This window comes from Balaenoptera borealis (genome assembly GCF_965194805.1).
Source record: "Balaenoptera borealis genome assembly, chromosome: 10".
In the NCBI taxonomy this organism is placed as follows: domain Eukaryota; kingdom Metazoa; phylum Chordata; class Mammalia; order Artiodactyla; family Balaenopteridae; genus Balaenoptera; species Balaenoptera borealis.
Window position 1 is genome coordinate 85,218,138 of NC_138874.1, and position 23,396 is coordinate 85,241,533.

Sequence of the window (23,396 nt, forward strand, 5' to 3'; positions counted from 1 at the left end):
GTGGTCTGTCCAAGACTATTTGGAAGTGTCCTGATTCTGACACTCTCTTGGAAATAAACCATCTTTCAGGAATTGGGGTAATAGGCATGGAGGAGGGGTGGGGGGAATACTACAAGGAACAAAGAAAGTTTTTCATAGCTTACTGATTTGAAGTTAAATCCTGGGTTTAGGAGAAAATTCTTGACTCAGATTTTTGTTATTGGAGAAAAGTTGTTTTGAATATATATTCTATAGCAAAGTACCTGAAAAATAAGAACTCCTTTGTTTTCATACATCTTTCGTTTGTTCCTGTTTTCTACCTTGTGACATTTAAATACCTTTCCAATGTTCTGGAAGGCACTTATTGAAGCTAAATTGCTTTTGAAAGGGTTAGGCATATATTACTTGCTTTGCTTACTACAAAATACACAAATTCTTTACAAAGATCTTTCACTCTGAGGCTTAAAAGTCAAAGTTTGAAAGCTCTTTTGTTTGAAAAAGGGTCAAAAATAATTAAGTTCATTCCCTTCCTGGGGCTTAAGCCAAATTCCTGGGGATTAAGCCTAGAGCTGTTGTTCAGTCTAATGAGAGAAAAGGCAAACTTTCCTCCCTTCCCCCACTTCCTGCTCCATTTCTCTCTTGACTGACCAAGCCATGGGTGTAAACTTTCATCTTTATTCTGTCAGTTTCCCAGATTTCTTTATGTTTTTCTTTTGTAGCCCCATTTCCTGGACCTCATGAGAAAAAAAAGGCATCTTGAAATTTCTATCTAGCCCTCCTCTTCCTACCCCCTCCAAGTCCCCTGTCATCAGTCCCTGCTATACAGACACACACTTTGTCAAAGGCAAACTTGGGACTATATTATCAGAATATAGTGGTAAATACCATAGGAGACTCAAACATTAGTCCAACTGAATTCAAATTTTAAGCCAATTTAAAATTAAAATTTAAAAATTCTCATTTAATTTAAAGCCAATTAAAAAATTTAATAATCAACACCAGGCTTCTTTGTTAACTACTGCAAATTAATTAATTAATCAGTGATTTCTTAGGTCCTCTTACACATTTGTTAAAGAATCCAGGCCTTTGAAAATGTCTTTTGGGAGAGTCTGGAGGTTGTTGTTTGCAAGGCTCCTGGAAAAAAAAAAAACAAAGAATGATGTAAACTGTAGTCATAAATGAAATAAATGCATTTTATGGCCCCTTATGTATTATGGTATTAAACAAACAAACAAGCAAACCTTCCAAAATACAAGTAACAAAATGATGCCTGGGCATCGGTCTTTCTACTTAGCACTGAGTATGAACATCACACACTCAGGCATTCCCTCTAAGGGATGTCTCCCCATGTCCATGTCTCCATGTGCTCTCTCTCCTCACACTCAGGCTGCCCTTCTCCTCCCTCCCCCCACCGCCCCACTTGCTCTAGAGAGCACCTCAACCTCCAACTCTTAGTACCAACAGCTCTCAAATTTGGAGGCCTGTCTAATCAATCCCCCTTCCAGCACATTCTTTTTATTTCCTCCTTTTTCTACATTTTTTCCCTTTTAGCTCCATTCATTCATTCCTCCTTAGAAAATAGCTTCCTCATAAATATCTATCTATTCATACATCCGGCCATCCATTCATCCTCTTTAATCATCTCCTTTTCCCTTCTTCCAATTCTTGCCCTATTATCACAGGAATTGCTTTCTCCTTCTCTTTCTAGTTGTTCTTCCACTTACCACTAAAATGATTCTGATGCTAATCAAGGGTAATAAGTAAGAAACAGTCCTGATAGTATCAAGGAAAGGGGCATGTGTCCATACTGCAGAAATGTGCACATAACAAGGAGCAGATGCTGTATGACAGAGAAGGGTACTAGGTACTGGTAATTTTCTATTTTTAACCAGCATTATACATGTACATGTTATATACTTTTCTTAGGAGTGTTTTTAATTTTCACAATAAAAATTAAAAACTAAAACAAAAGAGTCTATGCTGTCGGCCTCCAAAGCCCTTGAAAATTCTCTCAAATTCCATTTAAAACACTCTCAAAAGTCTTCTATGTTTTCCACCTCCTCTAATTAATGCAAGATTTCTCAAGTGCAAGCATTCAAAACTTTTAAAATCTATTTTTAAATCAATTATGTTGTTTTTCTGAGTTTTAGAAATTACCACTAGATTAGAAAGCTTTTTTCAATGAACCTCAACACAGAAGAAAGGGAACTGAATCAGAAGTTTCCAGTCTCAGTGATGGTCCATTTTGTGACAAAGAGCACAGCTTTGGAGTCATTCTTTCTGAGCTTGGTTTGAATCCCGGCTCCACTATTTACAGGCTGTGTGACTTTGGTTATGTACCTTCTCTGCGACTCAGCTTTTTCATTTTTAAGCAGAGGTAATAATACCGCATATCATAAGAGTGTTAGAAAAAGTAAATGCGATAACTCAGGATGGTAGCCGGACTACTCCCAATAAAGGGCAGCGGGGAGGAGGAGCAGGGGACAGGAAGGAGAAAGGCTTTTGTGTGGTCTTTGCCCAAGAAACAACATTTAGAAAACTGACCATACGAATGAACCGTTGTGACTGTCCACCTACGCAGAATTAATAAAATGCTGCTAAAGAAGATTATTCCAGAGAACAGCTCCATAATTCTTTTTACTGAATGGTGGTTGAATGAAGAGATTTCTTGGGTCTTGGACCAGTCTAGAATCTCTCTCAAGTTATGTGTCTCAATATATTTGCTGACACAATGTGTCCTGAAGTCCTCATGCTAACTTCTCTTAAGTGGACGTCCCTCCCCCAGAAACCAGCACGAAGTGCAACTGGCTGCAGGGCATGAGCTTGGAGGAGGCGGGGTCATAGGACAGTGGGAGTGAAATGATGAGAGTCAAGTCCTGAATTACTGCAGCCACTAGGGTTACACAGGAAGAGACACCATGTTTTTATTGCTGCCCTGGGCAGTTCTTTTAAACAGCAGGTGAATCTGAGAGTTCCGGCGTCCTGCCCAAAGAATACAGCTCTAAGCCTCACATACCCAAGGTGTTAAGAGTCAGTGAACTTCATAGATACAGAGAACAAATTGGTGGTTGCCAGAGGTGGGGTTGAGGGGATGGGAGAAATGGGTGAACTGTGGGGTTTTTTTGTTTTTTGGTTAAAAAAAAAGATTAAAAAAAAAAAAGGAATTCCAAAATTAAAAAAAAAAAAAGACTCAATGAGCATCACCACCCTAGGTTTTACTAAGGGGTAGGAATGCACTGTATCTGGGTATCTGATGAGGGGTAGGATTGATTGGGAGAGGAGCGAAAACAGGCCAATGAGAGGTTTGAGAAAACATGCATCAATGTTAATTTTTTTCTAGGATGACTCTGTAGTGAGTACTGGAAGGATGTTTTTCTTACCACTGTATCCCCAGTGCCTGGCGTGATGTAAGTCCTCAACAGCTACTTTTAAATGAATGAGTGAATGAGGCAGGCTGGAGTCGATAAGAAGAAGGACATCCATCCAGACAAAGAAAAGAGCAGAGAATGCTTCTCTTAGGCCCTTGTACCAAGACACTGAGTTAGGGAGAAATTGCAAAGCCCTGTGAATTACCATTGCCCCACCTCCACGATGCTCACAAAGTGCCCTCCCTCCTCTGAGCCCTCACTGTGGTCATAAGCCCTAAACAATAGGACAGCTCTTCTTTTTTTTTTTTTTTTTAATTTGGCTGAGCCGCGAGGATTCTAGTTCCCCGACCAGGATTCGAACCCAGGCCCCAGCAGTGAAAGCGCCGAGTCCTAACCACTCGACCACCAGGGAATTCCCTAGGAGGGCTCTTCAAAGTGTGCCTGCAACTAAGCTCCATTCTCCAGGTCCTGACTCAGAGCCTACCTAAGAAACATTCTGTAAAACACCGGGGAAACTGCCGAACTGAGCACCTAGCTGCCTTGAGACTAGCTGAGAAGGGTCAAGCATTCTCAATGGCAGGCAGGCTTTCCTACCCAATGGAACTGATGACCATTCCCTCCACTTTGGTGTTTTCATGGTTTACCTGAGAAAGCCTCTAATTATGGAGTATGGAACCTACTGGAAAGTCTTCTCTCTAAGGCAGACCAGACTGGCTCAGACAGCACGTTTGTTTCAGTGCCACTGGGCTCTGCTGCTAAGAAAGCATCGCCCACGGCCATCTGGGGCGCTCCCAGCCTCCCTGCAGTGCAGATTCTCAGCTTGAGTTGGTGTCTCACTGAATTTGCGGTACTTCAAGTGCAGTTATTTTAATTTCATACAAAATGTTGAAAGGGGATAAATACACTACAGGATTCGGAGTCCTGATCCAGGACCAGTGGAAGTTAGGCAGTGAGGTTTAGTTTATTCCTACGTGATGGTGTTTACTGCATAGCACACTCTGTTCTAGGCACTTTGCATAGATTGACTGACCTAATCTCATGACAACCTTAGGATCTAGGTACTCCTAAGTATTTTATTATCCCCACCCCCATTTTTACAGATGATTATTATCACTTCCATATTACACGTAAGAAATTGGAGGCACCATGAAGCTTAGTGACCTGCCTGATGTCCCACAGCTATTAACGGGTAAAGCCATGCTTTGAACCCAGGCAGTCTGGTGGCAGAGATCCCCCTCAGCCAGTATGTTGCACTGCCCTCTTTACCTGCATGTCATTGTGAAGGCCGAAATGAGGACATCCTGCCTGACTAACTGGAGACACACAGGCACCCTGAGCTTGGGGACTGCTGTATATATCTTTTGCACCTCCGCAGTGGTGAGCAGCCAGTAGGTGCTCCCCAGCAGGTAGACATTGATGACATTTTCCCCAAATGTCTTTATACATGCATGCAAACAATTGTGCCTCCACTGGGCCTTAGCCACGAGGATACTCATGTGACGCCCAAGGGAACCTTTATGAAAACCTCATGGGTGTTAATAGAAACCAGTACAAAATGTTTAGAGATATTGTGATCATTGGTCATAAATGATTTTTTAATTCATTTTTTCCCTGATTTCAGAAGTAATACATGGTCATCAGGAAAATTCAAACCTTTCTGAAATATGTAAGCTATTCAAACACTTAAGTTAATCCTGTATAATATTACAGTCATTCAGAATAATCAAGAGAGGGTCCCAGGATTTGTAAGGACTTAAATATAAGGAATTCTCTTTTTTTTAGGGGGGGGTGGTTTGAGGGGGAGAGGAGTCTATATAGTAAGTTTTAAGTTGTCTATTAATGTCTCTTTAGAAGGTAAGTCTACTGAGTTAGATATATAAGAAGGTGAGATAAGTTCATTGCTTCTTTAGGAATGAACTGAATTTATATCAATGCTCAGACAAGTCCCTTGGAGCAGCTTTAATGTTAGGCCAGGGTGGGAACCAGTTGGATCTAAAAGTATATGTCTAATCCCAACTATTTGCATTTGGAGACTAGAGCGAGGGTAGGGCTCTTCTCTTCAGGATCTTCTCTTCCGTCCCAGCCATATTTGCTCCTCAGATCATGTCCTGTGGAAGGATCCAGCCAGCTCCATAAAGCTTTCTGATCCTGCTATAATTTTTTTTCCCTTTTTCCTTTCTTTTTTGGCCACTGCATGGCTTGCGGGATCTTAGTTCCCCAACCAGGGATTGAACCCAGGCCCTCAGCAGTGAGAGTGCGGAGTCCTAACTACGGGACCACCAGGGAATTCCCCGGTCCTGCTATAATTGACATGGTGGAGAGGGCACTAGATGTCTCATTAAAGACTTTGGGAAACCTCTAACTTTTACCGCTACTAACTGGGGAGCAGCTTAAACTCAGGGTGTACCTCCGTGTTCTCATTCGCCAATGGGGATAGTGCCTGCCCTGTATCTTTCATAAGGTCATCAAGAGAGTGTAATGAGGTCAAGAATATGAAAAAGCTTTGTAAACTCTTCCTGTAGGTTAGAGGGTGAGGTGATAATTCTTTGCTACTTGAATGTGTGCCTTTAATTGAGAAGAATTGGTCTGAGGTGGAGGAAAGTGCACTTTGAAACCTAACACCTCTAAAATCTTAGAAAGAAAATTAATGGCTCAAACAAATGTCAGATTTATTTATAAGTGGTAAATAATGGAAAATGAACTTGATGTGCTGAGCAGTCAGAGGGACATTTGGGCTTCAAATCTTCCCTACCCATCTCTTCTTGAAAGGAAAAAAGGAAAGAAGGAAGGAAGGAAGGAAGAAGCAGAGAACTACACCTGGAGGAACAGCATAATTAGAAAGGAGATCATGGCCTGGGGACAAGGCACTCAGTGAGAAAATATTTGTTCATCTAATTCCTCTTGCTAGACTGAGCTCTTCCAGGTTGGAGCTGGATTTTATTCATTTTTGTGTGGCACATCCTAGAGACTATTTAGGATGAACCATATGGCAATGCCATTTTTGCAGATCCAAAAGAGTCTCATATTGGCAATGCCACACGAATCAACCTAAGTGTTTGATAAAGATGCAAGAGATCTAAGGGTCATATTCAATCGACTTTAACCTGTTCCCTCCTAAAACCTCCTTCCTGCCTCCAGCACCGGTCAGACAGGTGGGACTTCCCTTTCATTGTCTGACTCTTAAGATTCACGCCTCTCTCTTTGAAGGCTGCCTCTTGTGTTCCCTTGAGCTTGAAAATTTCTAGGTATTAAGCACATGCTGTACCAGTGCCTTCTTCTTATACTCTTCATACCTCTAAAGAAGGGGCCTCTTAATGACCCAAATTTATATTTCCATTTCATTTGATGGGCATAATAGGCTCTAGTCAAACAAAATGAATGTTCTTCACTACACTAGGGTGTTGTATAAATTTTTTTCTTCCCCACTTTCCTCCCTTCCTCACCCCTCCCCTCTTTCCCCCTCATTCCTTCCTTTCTCTCTCTTTCTTCCTCCCTCCCTCCCTGCTTTCCATTCTTCCCTCCAGGTGAGGTAGGCCTTTAGGCTGGAGAGAAGATATACTTGATTGAACTAAGGGGCGCGGCAAGGCTATGTCCAGGTTCCCAGAGAGAACACCAGGGTCTTACATCCTTCCTTCAGCCCCTCATGATGCGGAGCCATTAGACACAGGCCATGTTGAATGGATTTATGTGAATCAAGTAGATTTCAAGTTGAAGTCACGAACTTCCATTTATCTTTCCATTTATTCGTTTCTTTTATTTATTTTTGTCTGAATGATTAGGCTTGGTGGTGTTTGGCTCTGTAATCAAATGGCATAGCTTTCGTACCATACACAGCCAGGTTTGCAGCATATTGTAACACTGACATGAAAAGCAGTGTTGCAAACTGTTTATTTTATAAACATTATTTTCCTCGTCATTTTATAATGACTATATACAGAAGCCTTGAAAGGTGCAGTGATTTCGTAAAATACATCTGGCCATGAGTTCCCTGTTGCTGCAAGTCCAAACAGCAGTAGAGACAGGGACTAGTAAAGGCAGCATGATGACCACGTAGACACCCTAGAATAAAGGTTCAAAGGGCAGGCATTTTTATCTGCCTTGTTACCTGCTACCTCCCACGGTCTAGAACAGAGCTGGAAATGAGGTACTGTGACGCAACAGGTTAAAATCGACAGGATGACTATGATGCTTAGATGACATGCATCTTTACCTAACACTAAAGAGACACATATTAGGCACTTGAGAAACAGTCCCTGAATGGATGAGTAGCCATAGCAGTTCAGCCATTGAGTTGATGTTATCATAATTCCATAACTACTCAGTTCACTTGTCACATATCCCCTCCAGGCTTCTGTTTCCTCATTTCTAGAATGGGGGTTGTGTGACTCTGGCAGGATCGTTGAGAGTGTTAAATGAAAATTCACGTAAAGCGCACTGGCCAACATAGTAGTAGGCACTTAGCAAATGTTAGTGCCATTTCTTCCCATGCCCTTCTAGTTTCCTTAAAAGTACATCTGTCTGTGTGTGTGTGTGTGTGTGTGTGTGTGTGTAGGGGGTGGGGGAGGGTAAGGGAAAGGAGTTATTTGGTTCCTGTTACTCAGGATTTCCCAGCCTCAGGACTGTGCCCTTTTAGGCTGGGTAATTCTTTGTTGTGAGGCTGTCCTGTGCATTGCAGGATTTTAGCAGCGTTGCTGCCCTCTACCCACTAAATCCCAGTTACATCCTCTAGTTGTGACAATCAAACATGTCTCTAGATATTGGTGAATGTTCCCTGGGAGGTAAAATTGTCCCGTTAAGAACAGCTGATGTAGCTCTAATCATCCATTGAATAAATATTTCTCTTATAAAAAAGTTGTTCAGGCGCTGTGTAGACGTGGCCTGCGGTTCTAGTATATGTTTAAATGTATATGAAGTCAGGGCTTGTACAGAAAAAGAGAAAGAGAGAATATCAAGTTAAGCTATATAGTCAATTCATGAAGTGAGTAATGATGTAGATAATTAAAAACGTTATTTCAGTCACACAATTTCCCTGCAGTAGATTGTTTTCCTAATGATTGCTGGTTTGGGCTAGTATTAATAGTAACTGGTTTCCTGGACACACACTGGCTGATGGCAGGGAGAGAAGGCAAATGTGCATGTAGAGAAATCATTTGGCTTTCTTAAATTTTCATGGATACCCGCAAAGTGGGTGCTTTAACCACAGGTTATCAAATTGCATTGCCCACTGGCAAGTTTAAAAGGTAATAGCAACATTCATACTTACAGGTGAATTAAAGACTTTAGTCCCCGGAAAGTATGTCTTGAAATGGACTTGATGTTGTTGTTTTCTATGAATCTGCAATAGGTTATAATATTTTGGGTCAGACAGCTGTAGGAACCTCAGAGCCCTTGTACTGAATCATTATGTTAAAAAAAAAAAAAAAGGTTATTTTACTTACAAATACTCTAGATGTGGGAGACCAATAAAAGCATCATCACTGATCACATCAAATGAGTTCGATGTGAATAACCTGCCCAGAAAAAGTTCACAATGAAATGGTTAAACTGACAGATTGTCAATCTTTGCTGCTTTTATCTCTCAGAGAAACGAGTGGGAGTTGTGCACGGAAAAATGTCTGGATGTCTGCCTTCTACAGTGTTACTTATTCAGGTAATTTTTGCAGCTTTTTTTTTTAACCGTCAATTATCTCATCAAACGCTCATTGAGGGGGTGCCTTGTGCCCCACTCCTCACAGGGATGGATGTCACATGCCCTGGGTAACATTTTGAGATACAATAGGGCAAGTATGGCAGTCGACAGCCAAATCAACATGTTGCAGGTTTCCATGCAAAGACACTAGCAGCATCTCTCCCTCTTGCTCTAGAAACTTCTGGAACATTCTGACCAGGCCAAATAATGGTGTCATGGTTTCAAGCCTGGGAAACCTAGAAAACTAGCTCCATGTCTGGTTATGCTATGATATCTCATAGTAGATAAGCCACCGACACTGGCTTAATAAAAATCAACTAACCTCCTACTTTGAAAATAGAACAGGCTGAAGATGGGAAACAATGAGGCTTAGGAAGAGTCTCAGACCCATTTTATTACTACATAGTTGAAAAGGAATACTTTTACTTGGACAAATCTATTTGCAATTTCAAAATCCAAAGGGATTTGGTTTCAAAATAACTGATGAAAAGGAACATCAACCAGCTTTCCCCACATCCTGTTGAATTTCCCGAAGAATTTTTTTTTCTGAATGGGAGGCTTAACAGAGGTGGTTATAGGTCAAATAATACAAAGTTATTTTTTTAGAGTGACAATTTATGGAATTCATTAGATAAAGTGTTGATAAAAACTGAAAATAAAGTTTTACATGTACTGATGACAAATTTACAATGAGTTCAAGTGACATTTAGTCTACGTGTTAAGGTTTTCATATGGGAGAACCTCATATTTCACTTGTAATTAGAGTCCAAAATGTGACCGTGGTCATGGGACAGACCAGAAGTTTGACATAATTTGACAACTCATGTCTCATACGTACTGTTTAATTGTACTATGTAAAGTCCAATATTCTCTGTTAGTAAACTTTTTGACTTTTATTTTTGAGGTGTAGGGGTTAAAAATAACTGCCACTAACCAACTTAGTGACTTACCCTCTCTGAGCCTGTTAACTAAGGGGATTAAAACTAGGAGATCTCACTTTCTAAACAGTTGTGAATAACTTATTTGACATCTGGGATTCCTTCAAAATATTGAGAGAATGGGGTAGCAGTGGGTTAGAGATGAACTGAGCATGAGGTGGTAATTTCTGAAGCTGGAGGCTAGGTCCATGGGAGTGAATTTTACTATTATCTCTACTTTTATATATGCTTGAAAATTTCTGTAAAAATGGGGGAAAACACAAACCAAACAAACAAAACCAGATGATCTCTTGCATTTCTTCCTACGCTATCATTCCTGGAATGATGTTGGATTCTCTTCTATCCCTTCTCCTTCCAACATCATACATAGCTTTATACTCAAGTGATTCACTAGACTCTGAAGAGTCAACACTATCGAATAGTCATACATATTAGATGCCCATAGTTATTCAAACAAATTCAAAGTTTTATGATTTCAGTCACAACTTTGGCAATTGTCTCTTCTTACTTCATGGTTCTGGGAAACAAGAGGATTGCTCAGCCTTACTCCAAGGTAAGCTACCATCCAAAGTCTTCCTTAGGTTCCAGATTTTTGTTTCATTCTGTATAGGCAGCATCAAGGATGGAGAGAATGAAATAAGGCAGAAATAGATACAGAGAAATACCTCCCATGCTCACTGGTTTGCAAACTGTCCCGTGGTTGGACCAGTGGCTTCAAAATCACTCACTCCAAGTCACTGGAAGAAATGGCTTCTAACACTAGTTCTCCTTATGTTGAATCATATGCATAACAGGGTAGGATATAGATATTAGTGGGCAGAATTAGCCCACACATGTCAGGGAACTAAAACAGGGTTTCCACTAGAATTTTTATCTGCTTGTTCATTGCTTATCCCTAGCACCTGTAATAGTGCCTGTCCCATAGTGGACACTGAATAAACATTTGTAAAATAAAGAAGGATTTACTTTACATTAAATTCTGGTCATTACTACATTACTAGATTGAATGTTCCTTATAGCAGGGGCTTATCTTTATTGACTTTTGGGTCCTCACCCCTGAGCATATTTCCTGGCTGAATTGTGTTTGCTGAACTAGCTCATAAGGATCAAAACCTCTGGCTAAAACTACAACAACACGCAAGAATATGGGTGAATCTCACAAACCTAAGTCCAGGGAAAGAAGCCAGAATGCAATAAAGTACATCCTACATGATTGCACTTATATAAAGAACAAAACCCAGCAAAACTAATCTATGCTGGCAGAAGTCAAGATAGGGTTTACCCTCGAAGGTGAGTAGCAACTGGAAGGGGGCACAAAGGGAGTCTTTGGGGTAATGATAATGTTTGGTTTCTTGACCTGGGTGCTGGTTACAAGGGTGTTAACTTTATAAAAAATCATGGCAGGGGTGGGAGTGATGAATAGGCAGAGCACAGAGGATTTTTAGGGCAGTGCAAATACTCCGTGTGCTACCATAATGATGGATACATGTCACTGTACATTTGTCCATAGGATGTACAGCACCAAGACTGAACCCTAATGTAGACTATGGACTCTGGGTGATCAAGTAAGTTCATCAGTTGTAACAAACATACCACCTTGGTGGAGGAGGCTGGTGATGGGGGAGGCTATGCACGTGTCAGGGTAGTGGGTCTATGGGAAATCTCTGTGCCTTCTCTTCAGTTTTGCTGTGAACCTAAAACGGCTCTAAAAAAATTGTCTTAATTTAAACTATCAAGATGTACACTTAGGGTATGCACACTTTTCTTTACGTAAATTATATTTCAATAAAAAGTTTTCTTATAAAAGCTAAAACAAATCCCTCTGGCTAAGATAATAATGAATATCTTAGTCCTTAGATTCTAAATTCAATTGTAATTTTCTTTGGACAAGGATTCCATGGACAAAGATTTGTAAATTTATACATGCATTCTAAATATAGTTGAGCAGGCTATCCATTTTATTATCCTATATATACTTTAAAAAACTTTAAAAGGTCCTGTGATATAAAGGGGGTAAAATGCCAATCTTTAATTTGTATGGGTTCCTTTATAAATGTTTGATTTCAATATCATGATTTGTTATTGAGCCAGATGTGTTAAAGAATCCCAAAGTCCCTGTTAAGGGAAACTGTGTCACCTCACCCCATCTTCACACAAAACAGATCTGGGGCAGACCAAGGTGGCCAAGTTTTATACCACATGACCTCTGTCCCTTTTCATAAATTACGAGAACAAGAAGGACTCCGTTCTTCATCCAGAGTAGCTGATCCTGGGGTCAGTCAGCATCCCATGGCCCAACTAGTCTGGTTCAAAAAGGTGAGTTGGGCTGAAGATGAATCCCTTCTTGGGGATTTGGAATCACAAACAGATGGAACCAGCCAGCAGAGGAGCTGAAGGAGAAAAGAGGCCTTCGGGTTGAGTTAGCTCCATGGCAGGCAAACTGTGCAAGGCACACTCAGAGGAGAGTGGAATGCAGAGGAGACCTCACAAAGGGCAGTGTGTGTGAAGGCTGGAGCAGGGAGATGCCCACATCTGTGTTAGATCCTACACCTGCGCTTCTCAATCTTAGTTGCACTTGGAAACACCTGGGGAGCTTTAAGAATACTGATACTGGGTTCTCGCCCTCAGGGATTCTGGTTAAATTCTATACCTGGTGTGTGGCCTGGGCATGGGATATTTAAAAGCTCCCCAGGTGTCTCTTACACACAGCCAGGGCTGCATATGGTAAACTTTCTGGTCAGCCACAATAGCCTTCCTTTACCTGTGGTGACCGAGGGGGCCTGTGCTCCTTGCAGCAGGTGTGGCTGGAATAATTGCTCTGGTACACAGAGGTGCTGTGGATTGTCCTGTCTCCATAACTACGGGTAGCAGGAGTCCACAATAATATGACTCAGATTTGACAACTGCCCTCACAAAAGTAGCACATGGAGGGGTGGGTGGGGATAAGTGTACTGTCTGAATGAACTGGTTACCCTGAGCTACAAATCAGAGATCTCTATCCATACACTTGCCAAACGGCCATCCGGTAGGTTGGTGCAGAGATAATGTAGAGTTTGCCCTCTGCCCCTGATCCTGTGGGAACATTTGAGGTCTCTGCCACTTCCTCTATTCTTAGGGAGGGAAAAAGGCAGGCACTGTTCCCTAGAATTTTGGTGGAGGTGGACACAGGGATGCACCTTGTCCTTTCTGTACCCTCCCTGCAAGGGCTGTGCACTTAGGTCTCTTAGCCATCAGTCTCATGAATGCAGTATGAAAACAACGGAGTGTAGGAGGTGTGGGGAGGATTTTTTTCCTCTGCAACCAAGGGAGTGTATATTTCCTTATCAAGAAAGACATTTAAGACCATACATATCAACTATCAATACCATGCAGGCAATAGCTCATTCTTTAAATGATGATTGTTGCCTCCATAATAGCCTGTATTTCATAGACTCCTGCTGCATTATCTTATTTGGTCTTTGAAACAACTCTGTGAAAGTGGTAGAGTAGGTGTTAATAGCTGTTTGGCAGGAGGAAACTGAGGCCTAGAGGGCTGTTAAAAGCTTTGACCAAGGTCACGAGGCCCAAGACTCCTGGTCTACTGCCCTTTCCACACACTGGGTGGTCTCTCAGTATAGGACCCGGATCACATAGTGATACAACATCCACATTCCGGTAGACAACCATAATAACACTACTCAGCTTATGCAGATTTAAGAAATTTAATTAAATCATAATTCCTTTTTTAAAGGAATTAATTACTCAAAATAAGCAGTCTTAAAGTCACGTTAAGATCATGTCAACTTGTATTTTTTTCAAGTCAAGAATTTTAAAAATCTGAAGGCAGTTCAGTGTATTCTGCTTAAGGACGCTATATGCTCAGTGTAGAAATTCTGGAAAATAAAGAAAAGCTTAAAGAAGAAAATAAAGATCACTGTAATCATACTACCTAAAGATGTGAATATGTGTATATATAATAAATATATGATATATACATGTATTTATAAAATTGGAATAATAATTTTTATATTGTTCTGTGTCCTCCTTTTAATGTACTTATTTTTTCAAGAACAATTTCTCAGGACAATACATTTTCAATATATAATTTTAACAGACGAGTACGTTTTGTATTATGGAGATATCGGGATTTAACTTTTTTATTGTTGACTCCAATTTTCACTATTATAAACACTACCATAACCACCCTCTCATGCAAGTATTTTTCCATATTCCTAATTCTTTCCTTAGAATAGACTTAGGATAGATTTTTAAAAGTAGCATTATTGATTGTATATGGTTTGTATGTCTGTAGTTTATTACTAACTTGTATCAAATTACATGTTCAATTCTGAATATAAAAAGGCCTGTTCTTACCACATCCTTACCAACATTTAGTATTATCATTTTTGTTTCTTTTTCTATGAAATCATGTCCTTTGACCATTTTTGTTGCTTTCTAAGCACCTTTTATTTACTAAGGATATTACCTATTCTTTTCCTTTATTATTTGATGCTGAGTTTTTCCCTACTGATTATGATTTGCCTTTTGAATCATTATTTTTAACATATAGACGTTTTACATTTTAACAAAATATATCAACTTCTATTATATATTCTTTCTTTGCTGTAATTCTTAAAATGTTTTTTCCTACCTTGATATTAATGAAATATTACCTAAACCTCCCTCCTTAAGCTTTTTTTTTGGACTCTAATTTATTTGGGACTTACTTTTATCTATGATGTGAGGTGAGACATTGCCTTGATTCCTGCCTAGATATTTACCCAAATTTGCCAAAGCCTGTTGTTGAATAATTAATGCCCTCCCCCGCCCCGCCACTTGCGAGTACATATTACTTCCTTCAAATGTCTGCTATTTTATTGGGTTTTTCCAAAAATGAAATCTTGGATTTACTTATTATTCCCACTGCTTCCTAATTTATTATTTTTTCTGTTTATTATTTATTTTCTCTTGAGGTCCTTAGAATATGTATTGTTTCATGCTCAAATCATATGTTTTTATTCTTTCTGATTTAAAATGAAAGTATCAATATTTAGAAATATGACTTTACCTCTATGTAAAGCATCCAGTAAATTTTAAATGTAATCTCTTAAAATTGCATATTTGATTTCAACAAATATTTAGAATAATATTCTTAAAATCACCTGTTGATGATAGTTTGTTTTTTTTAAAAAAAAAAGCTTTCATAATTTAAAATTAATATTGCACTGGGACCAGAGGGTGAGATCTGTAAAATGTCTGCTAATCCTGAGCTCCAGTTCTTCCTTCTGACTACCTATTTTCAACTGTCTGTAGCAGTGGGTCACATCTCTCCATAAGCAATAAATTAACACCAAGGCTGAAAGGTTATTAGGGGGTTCCTAGTTGAAAAGCTAGGACCAGCAACACTTAATTCAAAAGGAGCAGAGAAGAGTGTGATAGGGTTAGCATGGAGCTCAAGTGCTGGGATCAGCAATAGAGAAGTAAAGGAAGAAGCAGAGGATCACAGAATGAGGATCTAGCTACATTAGAAGGAGGTCAAGGCTAAGGCTGCCCAACGTCCAGCTGGGGGTCCACAAGAGTAAAATAACTGGGCAGGAGGGACATGTGTCGATGCCAAGGCTGATGGGCTGCTAAAGTGGTTTCTTGCCCTGGCTTCTCACCTCTTCTAGGGACTAGGGAAGGAGCATGTTGCAGAGGGAATCGCAAAGCCTGGGTCTTCATTCCCACTTGGCCATAAATCCTCTGTGTGACCTTGAGCACATCACTTCTTCTCTCTATGTTGTCAAATGAGGGGTCTAAACTAGCTTGAAAGATGTATGCGTCAGGCTTGTAGCGCTGCAGGCTTCATTCATGGAAGAGTAGGCATGGCCTCTACGTGAGGAGTGGGGCATTGTGGGGAGGCAGGTCTGCAGATGGCTGAATGGGAGGAATAACCCTGCTGGGAAAATCTCCCCTTGTCTCAAACCAGACTGCTCATCTGGTCACATCAGGGCCCCCTGGCTCTAATGACACTTCTTCAGACTCTCTCTAGTCACCCGTGACATCTTAACTGCCATCAGAATTGTCATTGTTCCACAAGTGGTCTGCATTTTATCTTCCAGCCCAAAGCAGATTCTTGCAGCTATGGAGGGGGGATGATTTAGGGGGCTCTCCCATAAACCCCCCCTCAGTAAGGGCTACTCTGGATGAAGAAGAGAAGAGTGAGCAGCCAGCATTGGGCTGTCGCTTAGAGATGGCACTGATTAGACATAGAATAGAGAATCTGGTTTCTAAGTTTGTGGCTGCCACTTATTATGTAAATGATACATCAAGGAGGTAAATCTATTTCATCATCTGTTAAAATAGGAATGATAGTAACAAAAAGATTTCCTGGAAGATTCTAAGAATTCCATGAGATAATGTATAAGAGCATGTCTCCAATGCTTCTGCCAAGAAATAGCTCAGCAAAGATCGTAGACATAAAATATCAGAGCTGGAAGAGCTTTTAGCTCTAGTGAAGGACCTTAGTTATATAGAGTGGGAAACTGAGGTCCAGTGAGATTGTCACCTACCTAAGAGAACTGTTACTAGCGTTGTCCAGGGAATTAGGCAGCCATGGGCAGTGTTGCGTAAACATACTTCCAAGTACATATGTGTGCCTGTATGTGTATATGTGCATATATATGTAAATGAGAGAGCAAGATGCATGGGTTACAGCTGTTGGAAGATTCGAGGGCATAGCTGGAGGGGCTGGCCAACTTGTTTAGAGCTGCCTCTGCTTAAATGATTCAGACCTTCTAACTGTTACTAATATTCTCCTTTATCCAAAAGAATAGGACTGGTTGAATGAAAATTAGTAATAGGCTGATGATTAACTTTAGTTAAATGCACACATTCTAAGTGCATGTGCCACTTGAATAATTTACATTTGAATATTTTAAAATATGCTCTTAAGATAGGAAAACATTAAAATGGGAACATCACATATGAGCGCATTATGTCACAGTTCTTTTTGACTTTCATCCTTGGAAAACATTTTCAATGTAATTCAGCTGATCCTTAAGTAGACCACCACCTCTTCGACCTGGCTTGATGGAGAATAACCTTAATTTTGCTCTCATAAGTCTGAGGGGGGGCACCCTAGAGAGATATGCCATTCAATTCCTCAGGTGAGGAAACTGAGGCCCGCAGAATTAAGTGACTTATTCAAGGCCACATCTTTTGTCAGCAGCAGCGCCAGGTTTAGAATGTAGATTTTAGATTTGCAGGGATTCCCTGGGGAATATTCTTGGCATGCACACTAGCAAAGACTTGAGCATGGGCCCACCCCTTTGGTTTTATAGTTCATTACCTCTCCTCCCAGGATAGTCAAAATTTTTCCTTTATAGACATTGGCATAACTAGTCAACAGCCCACCCTCCCGATGTTGTTTGTAAATTCAGTCTGTATTTCCCTGCTCCTAAAAAACAAAGGAGGAGGGACTTAAATTTTATTTAAAGTATTTAAAGCCTATTCTATGCCAAGCCTCATCTTTATCAGATTGCCATCTATTAACTCATTTTGATCCTCCAATGAACACTATAATGTAGGTTTTATAGTCTCCATTTAAAATACAACGAAACCCAAGGTGAGAGAGGTAAAGTAATTTGAAGCTTGTAACTGGCAGAGCTGGGATTCTGTGCCCAGGTATGATCTGCCCTTGGACTGGTAATGGTCATGGGCAAGGCCATGCTTCCTCTTTTCAGTCCTATCAGATCTGCCCAGTATCTGCTACAAATCTAGGCTAGCCTTGCCCAGTAGTTCCCAGAGTGTAGTCCCTGGAACACAAGGCCTTTACGGGGTTAAGAGGTTTTACATGAACAACAACATAAAAAACCAGACAAATAAATTTGGGGGAAGTGGGTAAATGAAGTTACTCGGGGTTCCTAATTACACGAATCTTTCTATCCTTAAGTAAATTGAGACTCTTCAAAAGGGATTTAAATATGCAACTTCCCAATCTTATTGATAATGGGACCCTTTTATCATTGAGTTTTACATACAGTGTGTATACCCAGGGAAATGCTGGATTAGCCATTTGGGAAATAGCTGTGAGGGAATCCTCTCAAAACAAAAATAGTGAGAGTGTAAATTTAAGCTCAAGGGGCTTTTTCCTGTTGAATGGGCTGCAAGTGACAATCTACTTCCTCTGAAAGATGGAGCTCCACTGGGAGGTCCCCAAAGAAGCAGAGTGTGCCACGCTGCTTGACCAGGTGGAGAGCCTGGCAGTGAGTCACTCCTTATATGGAGATAGATGGTTTAATGGATCCTTTAAGATAGGATTCTTTCTACCCGCCCAAGCTCTGTTAGCAAGCCTCTCTAGAACAAGCTGAGGTATAAATAATTAAGCTAATAAATAAAGCAAGGGACTTCCCTGGTGGCGCAGTGGTTAAGAATCCGCCTGCCAATGCAGGGGACATGGGTTCGAGCCCTGGTCCAGGAAGATCCCACATGCCGCGGAGCAACTAAGCCCATGTGCCGCAACTACTGAAGCCCGCGCACCTAGAGCCCGTGTTCCGCAACAAGAGAAGCCACCGCAATGAGAAGCCCGCGCACCGCAACGAAGAGTAGCCCCCGCTTGCTGCAACTAGAGAAAGCCCGCGCACAGCAACAAAGACCCAACACAGCCATAAATAAATAAATAAATGAATAAATAATAAAAAAATAAAAAGAAGCTCTTTTAAATAAATAAATAAATAAAGCGAACACCGAAGGCATAGATTCCCAATATCCTACTGTAGGTTAAGAAAAGGAAAACAACATAAAATAATTCCAGAGGCTTTTCTAAGCCAAGGTGCACTGCAAGTAGCCAAGCAGGGATAGAATGGGCAGTTTCCCAAATTTATTTGAGCACAGAACTCTTTTTTTTTTTTCAGGACAACTGTTCTATAGGACACAAGTTTAGAAAACACTGGTCTAAGATATAACTTTAAAGTATATAAGTCCCTTTCTGTTTGCTCTTTTCTTCACTCTCTCTCTCTTTCAAAGGAAGGAGACCAGAGTTTACACATACAAAGGAGAGTTGAACCCTAGGGAAACTCGATGTTCTTGCAGCGGGCCACTCTTTGAAAGGGCTTGTCAATGATTGTCTCCAGGAATGAGGACACATCCCCTGCATTATCCTCACTAATGGCAAAGGTTAACCCTTTGAGAGGGGATTCAATTTGGGGAGCAAAGCTATGCAAAGTTAAGCCCAGTTATTCATGTTCAAGAGGAAGCAGAGAGAAGTAGTTAAAAGTGAGGATGTGGGTTTACACTCCGGCTCTGCGACTTATGAGGGGTGTGACATCGTGGAGGTTACCTAACCCTTCTAGGATTTAGTGCTTCATCTGCAAAATGGACATAATCACACTTCTTCACAGGGTTATTGTGATGATGAAATAAAAAATGAGACATATACAGTGCTTGGCATCAGGCAATACAAAAATGACAAATGTCCCCTAACAAAACTTTGCCTGGTTTTATTGTATGACTTGTAAACTGGCAGTGAAGACAATTCTCAAAGATCTAGAAACGTTTAGCTATAGAAGCAAAGTTAGGAAGAATCTCTGATCTCCTGTAAGGAATTCTCTGCAAGTCAGGAGTTACTTGTGCATATAAATTCTAGTCTGTTTATTTTTTAAGGGCTCATTGTTTTTTAATCACAATTTACACAGGCAAACACCTGTCATCCTGCCATGTAAATGGGCTCAACAATTCCTTTCCAGTCCTTGCCCCATGGGAGGGATATTGAAACATTGTTTTACCATCAGCCACCATGGGAGGTCCTGGTAAAGTCCCAGTGGACCTGCTTGGGAAATTGGGAACTACATTATTATTCTAATAATAACTTTATAATAGTCAGTTCCATAGAATGAAGCTCTTTCATTTAACAATGTAATTTACTGGTTTGTTAGAATTCATACAATAAATTTTGTCCTTTTCTTTAACAAGGCCATTTTCTATATTATGTATTCTATTCTACAAACAGTACTCTGTTTGTAGAATAGAATAGAATACAATAGAATTTTTAAGCAGAAAGAGACCTTAGTTAATTGAACATGAAGGTCTCAAAATGCCAATTACATATGTTTTGTTTGGTCTTCATCCTGTTTAAAAAATCTGCCTCCAGATTTCTGCCTTCCCCTGAAAATTTAAAAAATAAGACTGCATATTCATGTGCCACATTCTCATCAGCAATAATCAGTTGAAACTGAAGATGTCATTTTTAGATAAGACATGTCTTGTCTGGTTTACCCCAGTCACTACCACTCCCTACTGTCTTATACCCAACTGTTTCCTTCATTTACCTTATCACCCCAACCCCCATTGGGCATTTGAGTTTGAGAACCATAATTTAATCTGTCTCTGGTATTTTCTACATATAAAATCTGAGGCCCAGGGATACTTGGTCACACAGCCCATTACTGTCTGAACTGGATTTCAAACCCAAGTCCCCTGACTTCTTCTTCAGGCTTCTTTCCATCTTACCACAGAACTACTCATCTGAAGACTGGCCAGTGTTAATTATTTTTAACAAAACTTGACATGTTTACAAAATACGGTTCCAGTTGTTTTTTCATGAGGAAGAAGTGAAAGCGTTCTGCTTCTCCTTTCCCCTCCCATTCTCGGAAAGGTAAATAGTTCATGTTTCTTGTGAGAAGTATTTGAAGAAAGATTTCTTAGAAGGTTCTGATGGAGACCTATGCGTAGAACAATAAAATTTTAAAGCTAGCACTGTAGGCAAACCCAAACTATACAATCAGATGCTAATCTGATGTTAAGGTCATTCAAATTAAAGTGATTTTCAGAACTATAATAAAAGCTAATGTTTATTGAGTTACAGGAACCGTGCCAAGTGCTTTACATGTACGGTTTCATTGAATCCTGACTGTAATCCTGTGTAACAGGTACTATGGTTATTGCCCACTTTGTAGTTGCAGATAATGAGGCTTGGTTAAACTTGCCCCGAATCACAGAACTAGGAAGCAGCAGAGTGAGGATTTGAACCCATGTCTGTTTGACCACAAAACCTGTGTTCTTTGCTACTTGCCACATTGCCAGCTCACCAGGGTTAGCCATTTTGACATCACAGCTGTCATTGTAATGCCCTGTGATCATTTTGTAGCCTATATCAGCCATAGGCTCAACAATGGGCAAGAGTCACCATCCTCACCAATTAACTGAATATCATTTTGAACAAAATGAGAGAGCTTATCATGACTGCCTTATGATACATTCTTTGTGTTCACAAATTTGCTCTTCATCTTAATAATGCTTAACCAACATTTTTCTTTGGATGTCCTGTCAGACTGGATGAAGGGGGGACTTTGAACCTTCACAGGAGAGAGGCTAGTCAAAGCTGGGAGAGAACCTGGGCGGCAAATATGATTTGGTACTTGTCAAAGACCTAGAGGAAATAAGAGTGAGACAAAAGGGATTCAGGAGGTGGGTCTAGAGAAAGATTTTGGATGCTTTGCCTTTTAAGTTCCAGTACACTGGAAATATCTGTTGAAGAAGTTTGACATCATAATGTCATGAACAAATATCTCTTCATGTTTTTTTTTTGGTTCAGCCCACTTTCCAGACGTCCACTCTGTTAATTCACGTGAAATCTGATTGTGTATACAAAACATACAGAAGAGCAGGTGCATGACCGAGACTATCTACTGATAGGAAAACAGGAATCCCTAGTATAAAATCTATAAAATATGAACTGAATTCAACAAACATATAGTAAGCAAGATCTAAGCTTATAACATCCAGGCTCTTTTCTAGGGCCTTGGCTATTGAGAATCCTCCGTGAGCCACAAGGGCAGATACAAGCACAGTTAGCTCTAAAAATGACAGGAAGAACTACAGACATCAGTAAAATCTACAGAGCCTGGGAAAATAGAGGTACTTCAGGCTGGTATGGATGGATCTTACAGCGTGTGTGTGTTGTGTGTGTGTATGTGTGTGTGCGATCAATACTGCGAGAGATGACCCTAGACAAATAGCCAAATTCTATTAATACCAACTCAGCTGTTCAGATGTTTCTCTGTCTCTAGGGAACCGTTAAAGGCTTCCAAGCATGAGGGTGACATGATGAGATCTGCGCCTCAAGAAGGTAACACTGATGGAGGTGGGGAGGATAGGGACCGGAAGCGGGGGGGACCAGTGCAGAAGCTCCCCAGCAGCCTGTAGAACAGTGATTGCAGCCTCAGTTAGGGCCATGGTCCTGGGGTGAAGAGGAGATGGCAGATTCTCATGCTGTTTCCTGTTGAAAGTGGACATGAGGGAGAGGTAACTCCTAAGTTTCTTGCTTGAATAATTGAGAGAATGAAATACACTTTCAGAGAAAACATTTGTTGTACAGGGCTGTGTGCACAGTTACAACAATTAATTAATTAAGAAGTTAAAAATCAGAGCTATGGGTCATTGGGCAGATTGTAGACAAAACAGCCTAGGTGATTGAAATTTTTACTTCTTGGTCCCTGTGGGCCATCAACTGGGCACAAACCAAAACATGCTCATGCATAACCAGCCAATAATTCCTCTAGAAGCTCTCTTAGCTGATAGGTTTGGCTTGAGTTGTCACTGAAGATTGCTAAATGTTTCTTACATTTGTCATATAAGGAGGAATAGAAAAAGAGGCTAATCACTGTAAAGGTGAGATAGGCTATGGATATTTTTCCCTGGACAAATAATATTTTGAAGAACTGAATGATAAAATCTTAGTAAGGATGGACTTATGATTTATCTTGTTCATGCTGTTTGCTTGTCTGTTTTTTAGTTTTTGATTTCTTATGGGCTATATATTTATGTATTGATTGTGGATTAATAAAAGAAATGATGATATTTTTTCCCCAGAGGGATCAATTCTATTGCTTCAGACAAGATCAAATCTCACTGGAATAAATAGAATTTTTTCTGGTTACACCAAATCCTTATATAAAGATTTTTTTGTGTGCATGATACTAACCTAACCCTGTAATTTACTCCCTGCAAATAGAACTCTCTTTAGCGTTGGATAGCTTTAGTTTATTAAAAATTTTATCAACAAATGGCAATGTGGCCACATTTTATACTCTTAAATTTGAATTTTACTTCTGTAATGAGCCTATATCATTGGGGATTTTAGTCTGTGGTTGAGAAGAACAGGACTGTCCAGTGTGAAAACACATTTCTGTAAATTGCCTTCACTACAAGTACCACTCCCTATCACTAAAAACAGACTAGAATGAATAATCATTCCCATTGGTTATGTTTCACAGCAGGCCTATGGAAACATGAATGAAATTACATTTGCTTGGGAAAGGTTTTGTTGCTATTGTTTAAAACCATAGGTGTTTTAAAAAAAATAGGTTTGTATAACTAATCTGATGAATTTTTATTGGATAATTTTATTCTTCCTCTCTACAGAGTGTGGGCTTTTGTTTTTCTTGTTCTCCAACACACATTGCC

The 23,396-nt window shown here is 40.2% G+C and overlaps 2 protein-coding genes across 13 annotated transcripts in view; one reads left to right on the top strand and one right to left on the bottom strand.

Annotated features, from left to right (window-relative positions):
• LOC309604781 (uncharacterized protein) overlaps window positions 1-23,396 on the top strand; it is a 138,335-nt gene that overhangs the window by 71,198 nt on the left and 43,741 nt on the right. For 6 of the 11 annotated variants that reach the window (XR_014231038.1, XR_014231039.1, XR_014231040.1 and 3 more), the window contains one exon: window positions 8,930-22,059. Coding sequence is in view for 5 of the 11 variants with exons in the window: in XM_082339738.1 (XP_082195864.1) it covers window positions 10,410-10,527; window positions 11,485-11,539; window positions 22,001-22,059 (232 nt within the window). In the remaining 6 variants the exon portion in view is untranslated. Of the gene's footprint in view, window positions 1-8,785; window positions 22,060-23,396 lie in introns of those variants that run through there. The other 5 variants (XM_082339738.1, XM_082339736.1, XM_082339739.1 and 2 more) reach the window with 4 other exon arrangements.
• The window catches only part of LGI1 (leucine rich glioma inactivated 1), a gene marked incomplete at its 5' end in the record, with an annotated part of 42,566 nt that overhangs the window by 15,004 nt on the left and 4,166 nt on the right, over window positions 1-23,396 (bottom strand). The window contains 3 exons of one of the 2 annotated variants that reach the window (XM_082339726.1): window positions 1,042-1,113; window positions 8,611-8,682; window positions 8,786-8,857. In XM_082339726.1, the coding sequence (XP_082195852.1) occupies window positions 1,042-1,113; window positions 8,611-8,682; window positions 8,786-8,857 (216 nt within the window). The remainder of the gene's footprint in view (window positions 1-1,041; window positions 1,114-8,610; window positions 8,683-8,785; window positions 8,858-23,396) is intronic. The other variant, XM_082339727.1, reaches the window with a different exon arrangement.